General features: G+C 41.3%; 1 protein-coding gene across 2 annotated transcripts in view; it reads right to left on the bottom strand.

Moving 5' to 3' along the window:
• ntrk3b (neurotrophic tyrosine kinase, receptor, type 3b) overlaps positions 1-23053 on the bottom strand; it is a 210110-nt gene that overhangs the window by 51940 nt on the left and 135117 nt on the right. For both annotated transcript variants that reach the window (XM_052092076.1, XM_052092085.1), the window contains one exon: positions 13425-13613. In XM_052092076.1, coding sequence (XP_051948036.1) covers positions 13425-13613 — 189 coding nt within the window. The remainder of the gene's footprint in view (positions 1-13424; positions 13614-23053) is intronic.

The following is a 23053-nucleotide window of genomic DNA, read 5'->3' as shown; positions in this document are numbered from 1 at the left end:
TCTACCTGCATCACCTTGGTCTAAGGATTGACTAAACTCATAATATGTATGAGTATAACAATAGACAATGGCTATGTTTACATGCAATCATTTTCGTTAATCTGAATAAATTCAATCCAACTGTAGATTCCAAATGTACTGTTTATATGTCCCCTAAACTTTGCAATCCAATACAAATATTTGTTTACATGTGCATTATTAAATGTATTCCAAACAAAACTTATGCGCATCCGAAGAGCATCAGTCGTTGCGTTCTGAAGAAGTGGAGAAAGGTTGAGAAAGTGAGAATGGCACCTAAAAACGTAATTGCCATATTTGCTTTGTTGAGATATCTAAAAATATGCCAGAAAAGCTTTCTTATGTTATTCACTCGACTTGGCAAACGAAGAATTAGAAGCAGTGTCTAATATACCTTGTCTGACTTGACCATGTATTTGCCTCATTCCCATTCCTCCTCCAATCTAACCACAGGCATCTCTAGATGTGAGTATGAAGTAAAGACAGGTGGATGAGAGTTGTCCTTGAAGGAGTTTACAGATGTTTTGGAATATTTGTATATTTTTTGGAAACAAAATAATAGGGACATTAAGCAACAGCTTCGGACGGAACACCGAAAAATCACTAAGCAATAATGACGGCGGAACAAAGCATTTAATCAATCAAGAAAAAAAAGCAGGTTATTTAAAACAGCAAGAAAAGGGATGCTTGCAGTTTTAAATAACTGTCAGAAGAAGAATTTTACTCTTGTTTGATATAAATAGCTTACAACACATCTAAAATCTAGATATTATCAATAATAGGCTTTCAATATTTTGGAGTTTTTTTATTCGAAGCCTATAACCGTGTTTAATTTAACATAAGTTTTGAGGAGGAGGTTTAGGCTACTGTGTTCATTTTGCATTATATCTTGTAAAACATATTCTAACATTTAACTTCCTAATCTGTCACGTTTGATCAACTGTCACTATGGCAAAGAAGAAATGCTTTAGAAATTATGGTTTTGATGTCAGGAAGTGAGTGAAGTCACGTACACGAAATGGATCACAGAACGCCGTAACTGCTGCTTAAAGTCCCTATTACAGTTTTTCTGAATCGCTTTGGCTTGTTCTCTAAGTGCAATTGTCACAACTGTTTAATGGGACATCACAACTCTATTGCATGTCTGCAAAATGTAGCAATCACCCAAAAATGTAATTCATGCTTCAAAATCTAGTTATTGTGACAGTAAATTGACCAATGCCACCAAACGAAAAGTTTTTTGTCCTCGTGAGCTATACTGGTCAAAATGTTTAGATGTTTTTTCACCATGACATTCAACCCTGGACATGTTTGTTATATACAAATTTCATTTTTGTTCTACTTTTTTGTTGACTGACTGCTTACTGTACTAAACAAGTTGTATGTCAGTTTTGTCTAGCTGAATGCTATTGTGTACCATAATGAGCTTTTAGATACCGATTTCAACAGTAGGTAAAAGTTTACTGGGAAAAGTCAATACTGTACAACACTCTAGTACACAGGAAAAGGATATGCACATTTATATTTATACAGTTTATTTTTTAGCCATGTGTTACATGTAAACAGAAAATTCCCATTTGCATGTCCAATTTTACAAATTTCTTACATGTAAAGTCATATATAGTGAACAGATAAATTATATCCAAGTAAAAATAAATAAAAATAAAAACCTGCAGCAATGAAAAAACCTGCAGTAGTTCTGTAAAAAAACAACAAATTGTTTAGCAGATATCACAAACATTCCATATCATAGATATTTATGGAATATGCATGTATGTCTCACAGATTTTGATAATTGAATGGATCATTTTGCATGTGATGGCTCACACGATGAAAGAATGTTTAGAAGTTGTGAAGAGTATGACCATTTCACATTAGTTTTGATCAGCAAGCCACATGGCATTTAGTTATTGTGCAAATTGTAAACAATTGTACTTACTCTTTTGGACACGTGCCAAAACACATGCAATTTACTTAAATTAATAAGAAATTCAAATCTGGTGTAAACAAGAAACTAATTGTTCAGAGATTTGAAATTATTGTTTTGAAAAAAATTATTCTTGTTTGAGAACTGAGCCAAAGCGATTGAGAAAAACTGTAAAAATGACATTATGTGATATCATGAAATAACGTGTGCCCTATTCAGTGTGAGCCCGCATACCTTTAATAATGCATTTTGTCATTGCTTCATATAAATTAGGTTCCCACAAAGAATATCATGTATAAACATACATACGCACCACGTCTTGCAAAGTATTTTAGAATACGATTGACAAAGTAGTTGAATTCAAGCATTTACATGGCTAATATTTTTCTTTTAAACTGATTATTATAGGTCTATCCATTAATCGGTTGTAAATTTATTTTGGATCCAGCTCAATCTGATACATTTTTTTATTGGCATTATACTGTATTCATGTTGTTTAGCGAGTGGCGAATTGGCCCCCACAGTGAGCCTGGTTTCCCCCAAGGTTATTTTTCTCCTTTAACCAACGTCTTATGGAGTTTTGTGTTCCTTGCCACAGTCGCCATATGCTTGCTAACTGGGGGTCTAAATCTAAATATAATTATGTTCTATTATTTATTTTAAGGCACAATTTACAATTATGTTTTAATTTTTTTTAAACCGCACTATTATGACTCAAAGACATTACTGCTATATTGCAGATTTTTCTATTGACACATAATTTTCTGTAAAGCTGCTTTGAATTATGTGTATTGTGAAAAGCACTATACAAATAAAAATGACTTGACTAGTAACAATAGGAGCGGTTGAATCAGAATCTTTGTGAAGGTGTGCACGTCCAGAGCTCCATTTAACCTGCCCAGCATTCATTTGCAATGCCCTTCTGGAAGGATGCTTTTGTCCTCTCACTCCGAGTCTGATAAATTCAGCTTGTCATCAAATGTTACCTTGAAACAATGCAATCGAAGTAATTCTGTCCAGAACATTGAAGGTACACAGGAGACATCTGTATGGATTTGTCTTCTCTAGATGTCCCTAAAGCAAAACGTGTTCACTGCTGGATGCAAATATCTATTATCATTGTCACCAGGGGCATAGATTCAGGTGACAATATCTATACCATGATTAATGAAAACATGCAAATGCTTCATATTGCATCCAACCCCAACCCCAACCGCCCCCCCTCGAAATGTGTCTCTATTCTGATAAAGCAGGACAAATTGATGGATATTGCAAGAGAATGATGAAAAAATTTCTTCAGACAAAATAACGTCTCACCCACTCTCTCCTGGGTGTGACCTGCTGCGACAGCACGTCCACTGTGCTGTTGAGGTGGCCTGGGATATGAGTGGCTCGCAGCTACTTGAGCCGGTGGTGACTCCAAAGGAGGAGACGGCGGGCGAGATGCGACAGCTGGTGAGAGCGTAGGCCGCCTTTGCGGTTGATATATGCCACCGTTGCTGTGTTTTCCATCCGGAGCAATACGTGCTTGCCCCGATCAACAGCAATAGCCTCCTCAGGGCAAGTAGTACCGGCAGCAACTCGAGGCAGTTGATGTGCCAACGCAGTCGCGGGCCAGTCCAAGGGCCGGCGACTGAGTGCCCGTTGCATGCGGCGCCCCAGCCCTGTTGGGAGGCATCTGTCATAACCACAACGTGCCTGGGGACCTGGCCTAGGGGAACTCCTGGCCGTAGGAAGAAAATGGCAACAAGCCTGCGTGACAAGGACGCGGTGTGTGCCGTGGCGCCATGCTCATCTCTCGACTCGGGTCTATAGCCAATGCTGAAGTGGTGTCATATGCATCAACCCAAGCAGCATGACTGTCACTGAGGGTGCCATTTGCCCCAGGAGCCTCTGAAAGGATTTCAGTGAGACCAACGTTTTCTGTCTGAACACATGCAGACAGTTCAGCACTGACTGTGTGCACTCGTTGGTGAGGCATGCCATCATTGACGCCGAGTCCTCAGCGTCAGACATGACGAGCCCGCTCTCCGATGCCACGATCGTCTCATCGTCGTCAGGCGCACCGAACGAGATCGCGGGTCCACCGTGAAACGAATCGGCAACCTCTCCCCAGGTAAATATATCTATATATATATATATACATACGAAGTTATTCACTCCGTGAACTTGCTTTTCTGCTGCTGAAGCGCCCAGGGGTGTTTGCTCAGCACAACCGTAGTGTGCGAGGGGGAGGATCGCTGGAAAGCAGCGTAGATCCAACAGCATAGAGAGATGAATGGAGGCGGCAGAGGAATTCAGCTCTGTGAACTATGAACGGCTCCGAAGAAGATATCTGATGTGTTTTTGCAACGTTACTCCTTTTATACCCGTATATCCGGGGGAGTGGCATGCAAATTCCACATGGCAATTTCCATTGGCCTTTTCTCAAGATCAGAGATGTCTGGGCTCTGCAGGAGTGACCTCTAGTGTCAACTCATTGACACAACGTGGAGTGAGTGACAGATAGGGAACAACATGCATCGATCAGTGAGATATCTTTTGCTCAACTGTATATCTAAGACAGGTTATTTAAAATGGAAGGTCATTCTTTCATTCTCTTGCATGAAAATAATTGCAATTTTGCTCTTGCTACACGACAGAGTGTGGGCATTTGTATGTGAAAAGACTGAAAATGAGTAACTTAAATTACCCATACATTTAGCTACATTCATGTGTGCTACTTTGTCTTTGAAATTTGCTATGTAGATATCTTTAAATGTCATTCTTGATTTCACATAAACTAAACATCAGCGATGAGTCCTTGTACAGGAGACAGAGTTGTACATATAGGCCAGCAACATGTGCTGTTTGTAGGTTTATTAATTAAATATATATATATATATATATATATATATATATTTAAAATAATTACAAACGGCATATTAGGTTGCCCGTGCTGGCCTAGAGAATGTTGCTGGCCTATATGTACAACTCTGTCTCCTGTACGGTAGAAAAATTACGGTAGGCGGTTGGTGATGGGTTCGCTGTCCGTATCCGCATATCGCAGCGCCGTTGTTTTTGCATAGCTTTGCGTGAAATGTGGGAGGTACTTCCACTAAGTAAACACATTTGTAGTTGCATTGTACATTAATTCATTTTTTCATGCGGTGTTGATCTTTCATTCATACTTATAAATGTGTGAGCACATTTTGACTGAGCTTAATATCCATGATCCATTTGATAGCCAAAATCCATATATTGTTGGAAAATTGTTGTGTAATGCTAAATTACCGTTTTGTGTGCAAGAAACCTTATATAAGTATTATGTTAAACTTATATTACATATATTTTTGGACTTCAGGGGGATTTTTTTTATGTAACAAACGTGTAAAATATGTCCGCTGTAAAAACAAAAAGTTATTTTTATTTGTATAGTGCTTTTCACAACATATAATTTCAAAGCAGCATTAAAGGAAATAATGCATAAAAAAATAAACTGTAATATCTATAGTGTCTTACAGTGATCAATGTGTAGTTTGATTAAATATGATTGTAAAATGTGTATAGATATTAAATAATTAAATAGTAATTGTATTTATAACCCCTTTGAGGAAGCTGAAGGTCCCTTTGGCAAGGAACAAAACTCCATAAGATGTTGGTTAATGGAGAAAAATTACCTTGGGAGAAACCAAGCTCACTGTAGGGGCCAGTTCCCCTCTTGCTAAACAGTATGAATATAATGGCAATATTAGTTATTTGTGTGCAGTGCAAGTCATGGTTTTAAATTTTAAATGAAGCGTTAAGGTCCAGTGTTTTTCATCTGTTTTATTAACTTTAAGATAAATTACTAATGTCTTTTAATTCCATCCTGGATTAACTGCAGAGGTTTACATAGATGCATTGTCCTTTATTAGTTGGCTGATGAAGGCTTTTGTTGGCAATTAATTGATAGTCTATGTATTCCATTTCAAGAGTGTAGTCCATCAATAGACAAAGGTGATGCAGGTAGAGATAAATGATGAGGTGCATTGCAGTTCAACCTGGTGTTCATTTCGGTGAGGTTCAGTGGGGTCCATCCTAAGTCCAAGGTTCGATAAATAAACACGTAACAAAAGTCACATTTGGCTAAATCATGTTTGTCTTTTACAGTTTATGACAGTGACTCAGTGAGCTGTTATAACCTTTGCTGGAAAGAAGATTTAGAGTCTGGAACTTTTGGAAATTGTATTTAATACTCCTGGGCTAGAGGTTTCTAGGCTCTAGTATCTAGATATGTAATACTCTAATGCTAACATCAATGGAGAGTTTACAAAGTTCAGGACTGAGCTGAAAGTCTATACTGCATTGTCAAAATTGTTGTACAACTACTGAGTAAAACGTCAAGGTTACTAGTGTACACTAGGTTACACACGAGAGAGCGCCTACGGCCGTCAGAAGTGGAAAGATATCTGCTACATCCAGGAACAACGCAAAGGCTGAAGGGCATCTTTAGAAAGACCCGTCTATAAAAAGATGTTTGAAGCCAATGTGTTAACTCTTTTATAGAATATGATTGCTCTTTTAGAGGAGGTGGAACAGTAGTGAGTTTCTCAGCTCAATGATCACACAAAACCTCTCGGCTCCGAAGAAAGAATCTGACTGAACAGATGCACGATCCTCGCCTTTTATACCCGTGCGGGTGGGACATGCAAATTCTGTTCGCCAAATTTGAATTGGCCTATTCATATTCAGAGGTATTTGAGGCTCCCGAAAGAAGCCCCTTGTGTCACTACAATCGACACAATGTCGAGTGAGTGACAGAAGAGGAACTACAGCAGGGTGAATTTCACAAAATATTATTCTCATTGTGTTCTCTCTTGAATCATCATTCTGTTGTGTCTGTGTGTTCTTGCCCATAACCTTGACAACTCATCTGGAGTTATATTTATACTCCAATATATTCTTTTTGGATTTTGGACTGATTGGTGGATTTTGATAGTGATTAGAATATGTCTAAAAATATGTCTCACCCCATTGTCGAATCTCTTGTTGAAAAAAAGCCTGATACTCATGCCATTCGAAACGTGTATACTCTATCAGTAAAATTCATGAGGTGAACCATGGCCATTTTTATAAGGTGAATCTTTTATTTAAATGATTCAACTTACTATGGTTAATGTGTAAAGTGCTTCCAAGTAGCTCTGAGCCCGAGAAGTAAAAATATACCCTCTCCTCTTGAGGAACTGTCATTTTAATATCACACACACTCATCAGATTTGGGCACAACCATGATGTTATGTATCTACAGATATAAAGATTTTATGCCCTCCATTATGCATAAAGTGATAATTTATTCATGAGGACAAAATGTGATTGTCCTCCGCCTTTTGATAGCTGTCAGTGCACTTTGTAAATAGACCACTGTTTTGTGCCTAGAACAGAAATAGAGTGTATGTGTTGATGTATGTGCATCTGTGTTACCATATATAGTATACTATACTATGTGCTATAAATCATTCTGCACCCCTTTTAACATTTGGCTTGAAAATTAAATTTGGTTACATTTTAGGTACTTACATTAAAGGTCTAAACAAAGACACAACATTAGCTCCAGAAAAGTAATTGTCACGTGGAACTCTTTGGCCAGGACAGGCCCCAAAAATAGCAAATAAATATATAAATTATCTCATAAATCTTAGTAGGAACTCTGTGCATATGCTGATGGCCAAGAAACACCATTTACAAAAACAATGGGGTTGGCATTTGTGCCTGTGCACTTGCAAGCTATACGAATATCCAAAAATCATCTATGTTTAACTGCACTGTGCTTACTGTATTCAAACAACCTGTTCATAGTGATCAATACACTTCAGTATATATTGAGAATATACTGCAGGCTAGTGAAAAGGTCAAGAGCCAAACACTTCTCACAAACATGGAAAACAATTTTCAAAAAAGAGACAAAAGTCACCATTTTGAACGTCTAGGTTACGGATGTAACCTCCGTTCCCTGAGCGCCTTTTGCATCTCTGGTCTATGAGAAAAGGCCAATGAGAAATTGTCAGACAGAATTTGCATGTCCCGCCCCCGGACATGCGGGTATAAAGGAGGGAAAATGCATCTGTTTCATTCAGGATTTTTCTGAGGAGCAGAAAATGGTTCAGCCGCAACAGTGGCGCGGTTCAGCGACGTGACAGGGAGGACACAACTACTCGTTCCCTCCATAAGGGAACGGAGGTTACATCCGTAACCTAGACATTCCCTGTCTGTCGCTCACTTCGACGTTGTGTCGAAGAAGCGACAGTAGGGTCCAATTTAAATCACGCCATGCACTGAGCCGTGTACGTGTACTGCTGACACAGGAGGGGGGAGGTAATTTACGTGATAAGCGACCAGCTGTGTCAGACTGCACGTACCCTTCCCCCATGACCCATAAAATCGTCAGAGCCTTCTGGTTCTTTCCCCCTACAGGGTTGAACAAGGCGACGTGCCAAGAATTGGAGCAGGCCACGCCAGCCGCGCCTTTTCTCTCTCTATGTTTCTTGCATAGAGTTAAAGCGCCTGGGGCCATCTTAATGCTATCATACACATCGGGGAAGGTGATCTTACCCAGTTCCTATTCTTTCAGGGGGAAAAGACCCTGTGGAGTCCACACCTGCCCAGACTGGGGGAGGTAAAGGGGGGTGAAATACATCACATGAGCTTTTAGGTCACATGTGGAGAATGGCGCAGTGGTAGATCCTACCTCACTGGGAGGGGACAGGATGAGCCAGTCATCGAGGTAGTTGAGTATGCGGATGCCGGCTTCCCGAAGCGGGGCAAGGGGTGCCTCTGCGACTTTCATACAGACGCAGGGGACAGGGACATACCGAAGGGAAGGACCTTGTACTGATACACCTGGCCATCAAACGCAAACCGTAGGAAGGGTCGATGTTGAGGCAATATTGAGACGTGGAAGTATGCGTCAATAGTACGTCCAAGATCGGTCGTAAGCCTCTGCCTTTCTTGGGTATGATGAAGTAAGACCCTTCTTCATCTTGGTTGGAGGGACAGGCTCTATCGCGTCTTTGAGTAAGAGAGTCACAATTTCCGCGCGCATGTTCGCCGTGAACTGCGGTAAAGGACGGGACGGGGGGGGGTTCTGAATTGCGTAACCGAGTCGAATGGTCCTGGCCAGCCAGCGTGACAGATTGGAAGTGAGAGCCACGTGTCACTAGTGCCCCAGCCAAGCTAGGGGCACTAAGGGGACGATTATTTTTGACGTACCTGGCGGGGCAGAGCAGCGGGGCAGAGCAGGTAATGTGGCATCAGGAGGCAAGGATGTGTCCCGAGGCTCTGGTGCTGAGAGAAGACTCGAAGCACTTACCTTGCTCCGAACACCCGGCAGAGGGCGGGTTAGTGACTGAGTAGGAGGTCCCATAGAGGCATCCACTGGACTTGCAAGAACCAGACGGCCGGAGAACCGTCATGGGGCTGAAGGCGAAAGGTCCACGTCCAGCGTGCCAGGACTGTTGAGGTGTGGCAGCAGGGTGCCGTGACAAAGGCATTTGCGGGCCAGGCGACCCAGAGACAAAGGAAATAGCTCTTTTATTGAGAATGTTGGTACTGCAGTCCGAAGGGGGGGTGGCAAATGAAATAAATTCAACAAAGGATTCTCCTCCCGGCCCTCCACCAGGGTACAGAATGTTCTTTTTACCAGATCCGCAGTGAACGTTTTGGTCTCTGGGTCAGGCGTCTCAGGACCGCTTGGGAGCCTTCCGGGTCCTCGAAGGGGCTGAGAGCTGGGCCCGGGTTGAGCCGGAGCTGCATTTTTCTTAGCCGCAGGAGGACGCCCTCAGCAAGCAGATGGGGCGTGGCCCGTGGCGGCAGGTCTGCGGTGGGGCAGGATGTGTGAGATGGCCTCCGTCTGCTTTTTCACCGCAGAGAACTGCTGGGCGAATTCCTCGACGGTGTCGCCGAAAAGGCCGAACTGGGAGACCGGCGCGTCAAGGAAGCGTGTCTTGTCCACTTCACGCATCTCGACCAGGTTTGGCCACAGATATCATTTCTGAACCACAAGAGTGGCCATCGCCTGCCCGAGTGACCGTGCTGTGACCTTCATGGCCCTGAGGGCGAGGTCAGTCGCTGAGTGCAGTTCCTGCAGCACGTCGGGATCAGGACTACCCAAGTGCAGATCTTTAAGTGCCTTGGCCTGGTGGAGTTGCAGGAGGGCCATGGCATGCAGGGTGGAAGTGGCCTGTTCAGTGGCACTGCAGGCTGTAGAGGTCAGTGAAGAGGTCATCCTAAAAGCCTTGGAGGAGAGCACAGGGCGACCCTGCCAGGTGGCGGCGTTCTCGGGGCACAGGTGGATCGCAACCGCTTGGGCCACCTGGGAGATCGCCGTGTACCCGTGGGCCACTCCGCCGTCGAGGGTAGTGAGAGTAGTGAGAGTGGATGAGCGAGAGGCTTTGTGACGGGTGGAGAAGGGTGTCCTCCACAAACTCGTCAGCTCATCATGCACTTCCAGTAAGAAATTAACTGGGGGGGCACGGCTGTAAGCGTCATGCAGCCCCGAGGAACCAATTGTCAAGCCGCAAAGGCTGTGGGGAGGACGGAGGGTTCCAGTCCAGCCCCACGCTGGCAGCGGCCTGGGCAAGCATGTCGGACATCTGGGCGTCAGCCTCAAACTGGGCGTGCTGGCCCGAAGGCGGCAGCCCAGTTGAGTCATCTGCGTCAGAAGCCGGACCGCTCTTTGATGCAGTGGTGAGCTTATCTAGCTTGGGGGGCTCAAGAGGATAGGCTGGCTGGCCGTGAGGCGAGCCGCTGTTGCTTCGAGCCCAGACGGAAGTCAACGAGCGTGCCGGGGGGCGGGTGGTTCACGGGGGCGTACCTGGCGGAACCGAGCCCGCTGCCATCCCCAGATCGCCTCCATCGCCAGCTGGGTCATCCTCAATCCCGTGGGAAGAAGGAACAAAGCAGAGGGCTGCTGGAGTGGCGTTCCTTCTGTTGAAGGAAAGCCGCGACCGCAATGTTGCAATGGTCATGTTCTCGCAGTGAGAACATGAGCCATACACAAATGCTGCCTCAGTGTGATCGCAGCCCAGACATACGAGACAGTGCCTAAATCAAACAAACAAAACTAAGCAGTTGGACCTGCACGTATGTTTCTGGGAAGGCGACTGTGAATAGCCGAGGTACTTGCGGTCCTATTTTTGGGAGCATGCGACAACCCTGCACTTACAAATACATGTCAAAGTACTGTAAATGTTTTATTTATTAGCAAGCATTACATAATTTTTACTCTCACATTAATTGATTTTTTTTTTTTCAATACCAATGCTATGGCAAAGTGTGATGATCTATTCTGTTGCATATTAAAGACATAGTTCACCCAAGAAGCTTTTCAGTAGCGAAGCTGTATTTTTGATAAGGTAGCATGTAGCTTTGACAAAAAGCTACACCACTGCATCATACTGTACATCACACCGGTGTTTACCATAGCCAGTTTTGAATCAGAACTAAACATGTCTGACTCACAAATGAATCGCTCATCTGAGTCTGTTCTTTACAATGAATTGGTCACAGGTTATAGACACAATCTGAAGAAAGCTTATGCACATGCTGCAGAATCATTTGATGTGCCCTCTCATTTGTCAGCATGCTCACACAATATTTTAAAACATGGAAAATAAAGATAATGCTGGTTGCAGTGGATCTACAATCAATGGAAACCAAACCTACAAATGCATAATATCGTTTGCCAGTGATAAAGAAGGTCTTTATAAGTTCAACAGGTGTGCAGCTTGTAAACGACTTCTGCAGGTAAAGAAATTGTCTCACTCCCCTAGACTCAAGAGGCACAATAGCATCTGACACTGGATGCTGTAGCCTTAAGCCTCCTCTTTAGCGCACCCTCCTGCCATGCTGGAAATGACAGTTCGAAACCCATTCGGAGTGGGTCGAGCAGGACCGGTTGCAGTGGTGCCGTGATCCGGATAGGAGTGAGGTTTAGGGGGTGAGTGTAAGGGTAGCCAGCTGGTAGGTAGCTGTGCTGTGTGTAAAACCTCACTCCCCTGGCCTCAAAAGGCGCATTAGTGTCTGACGCTAGAGGCTGTAGTCTTTAGCCTCGTCGTTAGCGTGCCCGCCTTCCATGCTGGAGATGCCGGTTCAAATCCTGTTCGGAGTGGGTCGAGCAGTACCGGTTGCAGGAGCACTATGTTAATAAAGGGGTTTATAAATTAGGTAGTCATATAGTGAAATACCATAGTAGTACCATGCTATTATTTGTAGTGGTGGCGTAATGAGCTTAAGCACATAACTGTAAATCAGAAGATCGCTGGGTCGATCCCCACGGCCACCACCACTGTGTCCTCGAGCAAGGCACTTAACTTCAGGTTGCTCCAGGGGGATTGTCCCTGTAACAATCATTTTGTCCCATGGACAGGCCTCTGTGGAGAGGCTTTTCTGTGAACAAGGAAGTGGAGACTTGCAACATGCAGGAGGACACTGTTGTTGCACACAGGCTTGTGTGTGATTATGTCACTCTACACATACCACCTATTCCCCTCACAAAAGATCTCCTTACTTCTGTTGCATCAGGCAGGTCCAGGTACCATGTCCACCTCGATCAAGAGAGAAGGAGTCTGATGTACAGGGCCAGAAGAGAAAGGCTACAGAGGATTACCTGGAGGTACTAAAAAAGAAAAGGAAAACAATCCAAGAGGTTTTTGAAAGTCAGGCCACAGACACAGACGGGAAAGGCTGGCAGTCGGATGGCCCAGCTCATAACAAAGTCAAATGCTCTAAGGAGAGGCTGCAAGGAATAGTTAGCTGAGCTCAAGAACATTGAGAAGGAGATTGCAGCCAAAGGGGGAAAAGATCAGATTAACATAGCCTAGTTCTTGTGTACACACACACACCTAGTTCTTGTGTACACACACAGTTCTGTGTAGTCATGTTAAGTTGAATGTTCATGTTGAATGTGAGGCTTTTTGATGAGAATGAGGAGGCTGGAGGTCAAGTTCAGCCTCGCACATCCGAGTCCGATGTATCCCAATGGTAATTTACAATGGAATAGATGGTAATATAAAATGGATATTATTGAAAACACCATAATCAGAAGATTGCTCGAGCACTGATCAAGCGCAGCACAATTTTTATAACTGTGCATCTTTGAATGCGCCTGGAATTTGCACTAAATAGTGGGTCCACAAGGTGACAAACTTGCCGTTGTTGTCACAAAGAAGTGCTAGAAGATGTAATCGCCAGGAAACAACAGGAGACAAAGGTAAAATCAACAACAGTGGATGTGCAAATAAAGTGCACATGTTTGAGGAAATCAGTAGATACCTGCATTTGTATAACTGGAGTCTGAAGGAATATAAAGACATCTTTATGGGTCTAAACTTGTGAACAAAAATAGTTTGGTGTCTTATAGCAGTTGTAGCACGTATGCGTCCATTTTGATTTCATGTTTACCTAAATGTATTTGTAGAACCAACAGCCACATTCAAATTGAAGTATTAAGATTTACACTCACAGGCGGAGGGCTTGTAACAGTTGTGTCCATGTCGAAAGTACTGTGGGTTCTCAATGACAGGAATACGACTCATGCCAATTACCACAGCATCAGGTCCCGCATCAAGAGAGCAGGGGGTGACGATCCCATGGTTGACATGATGAAGAGGACTTGCAGAGTCTTCCTCCCCACTGATGACTGCCACAGGGCCTGTAGAACATACACAAAGAAAACTCAATTTTACTGTGGAAAATGTGAGTAGTGGTTGCCTATGCAAACGTACAGTAGCTTCCACAATGCTAAGGTGTTGTGAGTGGTTGCCAGGATGTTGTTATTCGATTGTTAAGTAGTTGATTACAAGTTTAGCCCCTTAACCACACACTGTTCTATATCTTCTATACTGCATCTTTCCAACAAATTGCACACTTTTCTCTCAAACTGGGTTTGTACATACATGCTGTGCTGACTGCCCCCTGGTGACTGCAAATCACAAAAAAGATAAAGATGGTACTTCAAGCTTGAATTGCTCTGATGGTAAATAGGAACATTTCTTCTTCCGGGAATATACATACAGCATATACTGTACGTCAGGGGGCATGAATAATTATGTTGATTTTTTTAAGACTTTAAACTTTAATTTGTAATTATTAATCAAATTAAATGAACATGTTAAATCAACAAACAGACAAAAAAAAAAGCTAAAGTAAGAATCGTGTTTCTATCAAATATGCTAATACTTGCTTTGTAGTCCAGAATAAATGTAAATACCATTATTTGGAGGCATTAAAAAGGCAAAATATACCAAAATATCTTGTTACCTTAAAAAAGATCAAGAGACACATTTTACTTTATAGTAGGCTGTTTATAGTATAGGCCTACAGTATAGACTTAGAGTCAATCAGTTTCACCATCTCACATATCTTACATCAGTAGCAGTTTGAGACTCAGTGGACACCTGAAGAGACCTGAAAGTTTTTGGGGGTTTTTTTGTCTCAGGGTGATGGAACATTGCCCAAACCTCCTAGGTGAAACCAGCCAAAGAAAACCGAGGTGCAAGGTGTGTTCAAGGTGTGTACAAGAACTGTAATAAGGGCAGGGCAATTATTAGCACACAAATACCAGACTGAAAGTGACCTAAGTACTTGTACATATATGAAACACTTTTATACATAGTATAATGTAATAACTTTAATGTGCATAATCTTAAAGGAATAGTTCACTGAATAATTCTGTTATCATTTACCCTCATTTTTTGAAACTCATATTGACTTTATTCTGTGGAACACAAAAGGAGTTATTTATAGCGGAATGTCCAACCTGCTCTTTTCCATACAATGCAAATTAATTAGAGGCCATGGCTATCAAGAAATAGTTTCAGTAGAAAGAAACTACACGAGAGACAGTAAATAATTTTCATTTTTGGGTGAACTATTCCTTTAAATTTTGGGTAGATGGATCTTTGCAATCTGATAAGAATTTCTTTAGGTCACATAGCAATAGAACTATCGGATTAGATTATGAATAAAACGCCTCTGAAACAAAAATAAATAAATTAAACCAAAGTCAAAATCTTAGACTTGGTCTTCAAATGAACATCATCCTTTGTTAACAGTATTCTCTGCTTGCTTTCACTGATCAGGACTTACAAATGTGCCACTATAGTTTTCATATATGCTTCCAAAGTTTTTTATTTTAACTCCCTGTGTTTCATATGCAGTTCTGCCACAAACTTCTCGAATGGGCGGGGCTAACAGAGATGGGTTCTTTTTGCCTAGTGAGTTTTTGAGTGAGAGCTCCTTGACCTGGAAGTTGAGGTCTATGTTATGAGAATCTGTAAGCGGCTTCATAATTTATTAGTGTTTAGTGATATATATTTAGCATTTTATCTGTATTTTATTTTTCCTCTAACTACTATTTCCAAAAAGCTTTCAGGAGTGGTACGGACAAATGTCGTCACCATGACTACACACTTAATTACCACATTGTAAGCATGTTCACTCACGCCACATTTCCCACTAGCTGCACTTTTGATTAATTCTGAAGAATTTAAACATATGATAAAAATCGCAAATCGTTATGAAGCATAGAACTTGTATTCAAAGGATGTAGATATTCAAGGGGCTTTTTCATTCTCAGCTACATTCATTATATATTATATTTCATTATACAGAACATTCAGTTTAGAGCACACATGCTCCATGAACAGAATCGCACATCTATGTATTTGACATTTAGGGTCCTTTTGAGAAATGCTGCTTCTTGTCACAAATATAAATCTGAGAGTAAATATTTAACATTTCACTGCAACACTTCCCAGAAAAATCTCACTGTGAGGGATACAGACCACGAATATTTATGGTCCTTCAAAAAGTAGGCTATAGAAAATTTATGACATCTCCATTAGGGCAATCATTTATTTTGTTTATGACTGTATAAAAATATTTGGGTGGAAAAGAGGGAGCATATTTTATTCTACATAAATGCCAAATCTACCATATGCATCATAAACGCATGCTTTGTCTTTAAAGTTCTCTAAGTTGTTTATCTATATATCTATCTATCTATCTATATATATATATATATATATATATATATATATATATATATATATATATATATATATATATATATATATATATTAAAATGTTGGAAAATCGAAAAGATGAGGTATTCAAATAAGTCCACAAGAGTTTCTAACCTCTCCTGCATATCTCTTTTCTATTTCTGTTTTGTTTTTTATAGTTAAGATGCCAAATAAATACATAAATACAAATATTATAGTACAAATAGTCATTAGTCACTGATGTTGATAAGGTGGTAACTAGTCCAGGTCAATTTTCACAATTAAAATAATTTAAATTAAAAGAATAAAAAATAAGAAATTATGTTTTGCATAAAGAATATTAAATCTATTTTAGGAACATTAAAAGATGTGAAATATAACTAGATTATGTACTTGACAATTCACCACACAAAATCCATATTTTTCAATCATAACACTATAAAACAATGAATTGTCATGCAAAATATGGAGGTTATCGAGGATCATTTTCATGTACTGTATATGGTATACAATATATGCTATACATCATAAAGGCAAATGGATAGGTTTTACCTATTACAAAGACAAATTATTGTAATAATATGGTGCAATCAATTGCAACAGAAATATCATCTTCAACAATTGTGTGGGAAAAAGAGACTTGAAAACTGGGCTCGTATTCACTAAGATTTTTATCTTACCATTAGGAGTCCCCTTATGACTCAGTACACTTGACATTGCTTGCTAACGCATATGTGGAGTTGTCCTTCCATGCAATCTAATTGAAACCTCTCTACAATAACTCCAATATTCTAATATTGGCTATGGTGTTTGAGCCCCGCTCTTTTAGGCGCAAAACTCTCCGCTATAAAAGCAGGTGCACAAACACCATTCTACAGAATTTTCTACCTTCAAGACAGAGATTCATCGAGGGTCACTCACTTGCGGAATACTCATGTCAGTCGCCATCCCATGGAACTACTGTGTCATGTTTCCTCTCTGGAAGATTATGATGAGTAGTGCAGTGTGACCGGTTTCTGTTCCCCTTGTCAGGTGTACTGAGTCGTAATGTCTTGGTTATGTATGTAACCTCAGTTCCCTAAGACAAAGGGAACGAGACATTGCGAATGCTGAACACACTAGACTCAGAGTTCTTCTGAGGTGTGAACGATGCGCTCCTTGTCCCTCAGTCAGAAAATTCTGAGGAATAATGTTTGTGTACCTGCTTTTATATTAGACAGCTTTGCGCCTAAATGGGCGCGGCTCAAACACCTTAGCCAATATTACAATCTGCTGTTATTGTAGAGAGTTTTCAACTAGGTCATGTGGAAGGACCTCCCCACAAGCGTTAGCACGCAATGTCTCATTCCCTTCATCTCAGGGAACCAAGGTTACGTACTGTACGTAACCGAAACATCCTCCAAAGAGTTCCTAGCTAGGAGTTTTTTCTTAAAACCTATTCACAAAACTGCTAAAAGCTAGATTTAGTAAGGAAATCTTGAGATAAGAGTAAGGCGGAGTTGCCCTCATTGCTATGGATGATGTCAACAATTATAAGCGTGCTCTTTTTAAATTACTTTGAAAGGCAACGCGAATGGCCATGTGTGATCTGATCAAGAACGCAGAAAAATGAAAAACCCACAAAAAACACAAAGTCAGATGTGAAAGTGGATATTTAGAGTAAAAACGGACTTAAATATTACAAATGTTCTCACCCACACCTATCATATTGCAATAGTATTCTTCTAAAAATCTTCATTTGAGTTTAGCAGAAGAAAGAAAGGAATGCATATCTGGGATGGCATGAGGGTGAGTAAATTATGAGAGAATTTTCCTTTTTGGGTAAACAATCCTTTTAAGAGAAGGGTGTAAAACATTATGTAGAAGTATTAGGGCTGTCAATCGATATTTTTTTTTTTTATAGAACTATGTACATGACGTGCCGATCTATTCATCAGAATTAATCACATAGCAATATTTAGGACCCAAAATAAATATAATTTAGTGAATAATAATTAAAATAATAATAAATAATATATCATTAATATCAAATTCAGATAGTTTAAATACATAACATCATATACCTGTATTGTTGCTACAGGCAAGCATTTAGACCAGAGGTGCCCAAATTAGGGCCTGTGGGCCAAAGTTGGCCCGTGATGATCCTTGATATGGTCCACCTTGCCATAGATGAGAGGAGGAAAAAATGGAAAGAAAAATATGCCATTGATTCAGCTCTTTTTTATTATTATTTTAATTTTTAATTCATCTTTTTGTTTTAGCATTTGTAATTTTTTTTTTGCATTACAAAAATGTATCTTATTTGAAAAGTAGAGAGTATAAGTGATTTGATTTTTAAAAATGTATATGCATACTTTAATGACCTTTAAATACCTCCTGCTGTCTGAAATTTTGCTCTATTTGCCAACCCAGATGCCACCCCAAAAACCTAGTAGGTTTAAAACGGAGCGGGAACTGAAGCAGTGTCAAGAAATGACAGGTAATTAGGTGGACTCACGGAACAGTGCATAAAGTCATCCGAAATGAAGTATGGCTTGAACACGCACTATATGTTGTGCAGCATTTTATATCCACGCCAACACGGAATTTTTAATAACCGAAACCTATAATGCCATATTTCGGCAGGTTATTAATCATAATCATATTTTGGAGTCAACTAAATTAATAGGACTCTCAATTTTAGAATTTGCAGAAATGTACTTCGTAGCTTTTATTCCCTTTTCAATCAAAAGTTTTTGATATCACAACAGGAAAACATTTTAAGGTCAAATAAAAGTAAGTAGGTTAAATGTATTAACTATGCAAAAACATTTTACAGCATTGTTCAGTTAAATTATCCCATTACATTTGGCACTCTGTTAAGTTTTGCAGTATTAATATTTAATTTTAAAATAATACAGTTTGATATATGCAACATTTACTTTTGGCCCAAAGCCCTTTTAGCCCTTCATAGGAATAAGTTTGGTCACCTCTGATTTAGAAAATACAAAAAATTTCTTTAAAAGTCAAAATATTGTTTGTTTTATTCCCAAATCATGCTGGCTGCTAGTTGTTTTGACAACTAGGAATGTTGCCTGTACAGCTGGAGTGCTGACTGCCTCCTTCTGCTACAGATTCTCAAAAATAACAATGTGGCACATCACACCATTTTTTTAGAGCTCCTTGCCTCAAGCTTGAATTGCTCCAGTGGTAAGAACAATCCTTATTACAGATAGTACGTATGGCACTTGGTGATTAAAGGGACAGTTCACCACAAAATGAAAATTATGTTATAATTTATTCAACCTCATGTTGTTCAAAAACCTGTATGACTTTCGCTCTTCTGTCAACACAAAAGGAGATAAGCAGAATGGCAACATTACTTACCACACTCTTTCATTGTATGATTAAACATTCTGCATAACTCTATCTTTTGTAATCCGTAGAGGAAAGAAAGTCACACAGGTTTTGAACAGCATGAGGTTGAGTAAACAAATTACAGAATTTCCCTTTTCAGATGAACTGGCCTTTAAGCTTAAAGCTTAAAGAATGCAAGCTGCCAAATCTGATTCTTTACCAGGAAATCGCATCAAGAACCAGAGCCAATTATAGTTTCCCAAAGCTCCCCAAACGAAAGCACCAACATGGGTTCAATCACAATTCTGAAGAACCTTGAAATACATCTGCAAATATCGTGGCAAACAGAGAGCTGAAGTGCAGGCTGGCTAATCTTAAAAATGCAGTACAGATAATCACAGAGGTGAAACGCTGTCACCCAAAATCTGGGATAGCATAATGGGCTCTATCAGTCACAGTGCTGGAAGCAAGAATGTAATTATTGTTTGATTCTCCTCAAGCCGCCCTGCAGATGGTTATGTAACATGTATCAAATCAGCATTTCTTTTTAACTCTCCAGTTATAATTCTTCGTGGAAGAATGAGTGGGTAGTCCAAGAAGTTTGTCAAAACCAAACAAACACGTACACACATTTACACATGTGTAGGGGCCCTTGGAATATTTGTACAGTGTGGCTCTTAAATCACACTGGTCTATCGCACTAGAGCAAAATTGTTCACAGAAAACAAACACTCTTATGAATATCAAAAATAGGGAAAGAGCAAAACAATTAGTTTTAGAACGCAATGTTTGATAAAAAAAAAAAAAAAAAAAGCATTTTTGTTTCATGTGGTGTTTGTGACTGTTACAGTGTCTGAAACTTGCAGGTGGGATTCCCCTACCAACACTCTGTTGATCAAAGGCAAGAAAAGGAACTATTTTGTTTGGTTAGAAGTGACTATTTATAATGAACTACCTGAGCCACAGATTTGACTAATAGTCACAGACATTACATTATAAAAGGAACAGGTTATGTTAAAGGGGTCATATACAGTAATATATATATATATATATATATATATATATATATATATATATATATATATATATATATATATATATTATTTTTATTTACTATAACCTTAAACATTAAAGATATTAAATATTTATAATGTTAGTCAAGGTTGGATTGTAAACATCTGTAATTTAGTTTTACATGACCATTTCCCAACCTCCCTCTGGTCTTGTCAAACCAGCCATTACACTTCTTTGTGTGCCATTTTTGAAAATATGTGAATGCAAATAACATTTGAGAGCTGCTGTTTTGACATATGAACATAACGACTCGGGTCTGGATTTCTTCACACAAACTATTGTATGGATTCAGAAGACTTGGAATATACTGTAGTGGAAGTGACCCAGTTAAGCCCACCAAAATGTTATTAAAAATGTAATTAAAATACTTTATTATAGATATGTGAACAGCCTTCCAATAAAGTGAAAATTGTATCAAAGAATAATCTTTCAACTAAACACATATTATATTTTGTCGTAAAATGAAATTACAAAGTGAAAGGTATGGAGGTCCATTTTAAAAAGTGGTAACCTGGAATTATTTCTTTAAAGAGCTATTTCTAACTGACATAACAATTAAAAATTAGTTCCTTATCTATCCCTCATTCATGGATGGCTCACTGTGAGAGCATGACCATGGCAACATTGCAGTCACGCTTTCCTTCTTAAAGGGAAAAGCCACTCCTGCCGCTCCACGCCCAGTCCATCTACCTACGGGTACGAGGCCAGGTCGGTTAGAGCTGGGGGCGATTTGGGGATCTCAATGGCGACAAAGTTTGCGGCATGGGCTCTCGGGCAGGTGATGTCCACCTTGGTGGTCCAGGATCGCAACCTGTGGCGATCTAGGGCTTTGCCCAGCAGTTCTCGGCGGTCAAGAAGCTGATGAAGGCAACCCAACACATCCTGTCCTAGCATGGCTCCAGGTCCCGCACCCCGTCTGCTCGTCACCAAGGGTATCCCCCCTTCGGTGACAACACTGGCTCCATCGCAGACCAGTCCGACTGCCCGACTGCCCGCCCTGACATAGAGGCCCCTGCAGCAAGCTGATGCCCCCATCCCATGATCCGGTGCCAAGAACCATAAGAAGGCTTCAAAGTGCCCCTGGGATGAGGAGAACCGCTGTAAACTTGGAGGTGGTGGACAGACCACTAAATCCCTTTGTGGAGGGCCGAGAGCAGAATCTTTTGTTTCCTTTGAATATGATTTCACCGCAGCCCCTTGGGCCCACATTTTCAAAGAAAGAATGTCCTTATTTCCTGGGTCACAAAGGCGGTGTTAACGGCCGTCGTTATCACATTAGCCAGACACCGAATGTTCATGGCAGGCACGGCACTACAGAAGTGGGTTCCCCGCCTTCGGGTGCGCAGCTGCAGCACACACCCATGCTCAGGCGGTTGTGACGAGTCACGAGGACGCTCACCCTCCTCCCCCATCACTCATACCCGTCCTATGGTGTGAGGGGCGAGAACGGAGAGGGGCGAGAATGCCTCGGCCCTGCATGCGGTGATCACCCTTGCCCCACTAAGGGAAGTGGACATTCACATCCTCAATTATTTAGATGACTGGCTTATTCTAGCTCACTCTCGAGACCTGTTTGCACACAGGTCCTGGTGCTCAGACACCTCTGCCAGTTGGGGCTTCGGGACAACTGGGAAAAGAGTAAGTTGTCACCAGTTCAGAGCATCTCTTTTTTCGGGATGGAGTTAGACTCAGTCTCTATGATAGCGTGCCTCACGAACGAGCATGCACAGTCAGTTCTGAACTGCCTGAAGTCATTCAGGTGGAGAACGGCGGTCCCACTGAAACAGTTTCAGAGGCTCCCGGGGCATATGGCGTCCTCAGCACTGGTCACGCCGCTTGGGTTGATGCATATGAGACCGCTCCAGCACTAGCTTCAGACTCGAGTCCTGAGATGGGCATGGCACCATGGCATGCATCACGTGGCCATCACGCCGATCTGCCACCACATTTTCAGCCCCTGGATGGACCTTGCATTTCTGCGGGCAGGGGTCCCCTTATTACAAGTGTCCAGGCATTTCGTTGTTATGACAGATGCCTCCAAGTTAGGCTGGGGCACAGTGTGCAGTGGGCACACAGTCATGGGCTCCTGGACAGGGCCACGACAGCATTAGCATATCAATTGCCTCGAGTTGCTGCCGGTTTTGCTGGCCCTGCAAAAGCTATGGCCATTGATCCAGGCTAAACATATGATGGTCCGGACAGACAACACTGCAACGGTAGTGTATATAAACCACCAACTCGGCTTACGCTCGCGCCGCATGCCACAACTCACCAGTTGTGTCCTCCTCTGGAGTCAGCAGCAACTGAAGTCTTTGTGGGCAACTCACATCCTGGGCAACCTCAACTGTGCAGTGGACGCACTGTCACAGCAGGTTACACTCAGGGGAGATTGGAGACAGGTACAAACAGGTAGTATGCGGGGCATCTAGCCGGGTATACCGCTTGAATAAAGCGCCTTTTCCCTCCCAGAGGGGAAAACATATGCTTTTTCCACTATGCGAGGTCACGAGATGGTTAACCCTGGTTGTCTTTCCTTCCTAGCCCTGTGGCAAGCAAATTCAGCAGAGGAATTCGTAGCCAGGCCCAGTACATGTGCTAGTATGCCCTGTACTGGGGTAGGTGCTCCACATGTGCTGGTTACCTGTGGTAACCCCTTTTGATGCTTTTTCTACAGTAC

Source organism: Xyrauchen texanus, chromosome 2 (assembly GCF_025860055.1).
Source record: "Xyrauchen texanus isolate HMW12.3.18 chromosome 2, RBS_HiC_50CHRs, whole genome shotgun sequence".
Classification (NCBI taxonomy): Eukaryota; Metazoa; Chordata; class Actinopteri; order Cypriniformes; family Catostomidae; genus Xyrauchen; species Xyrauchen texanus.
Note: the sequence above shows the minus strand (reverse complement) of the source record. Positions and strands in the feature narration are given on the sequence as shown.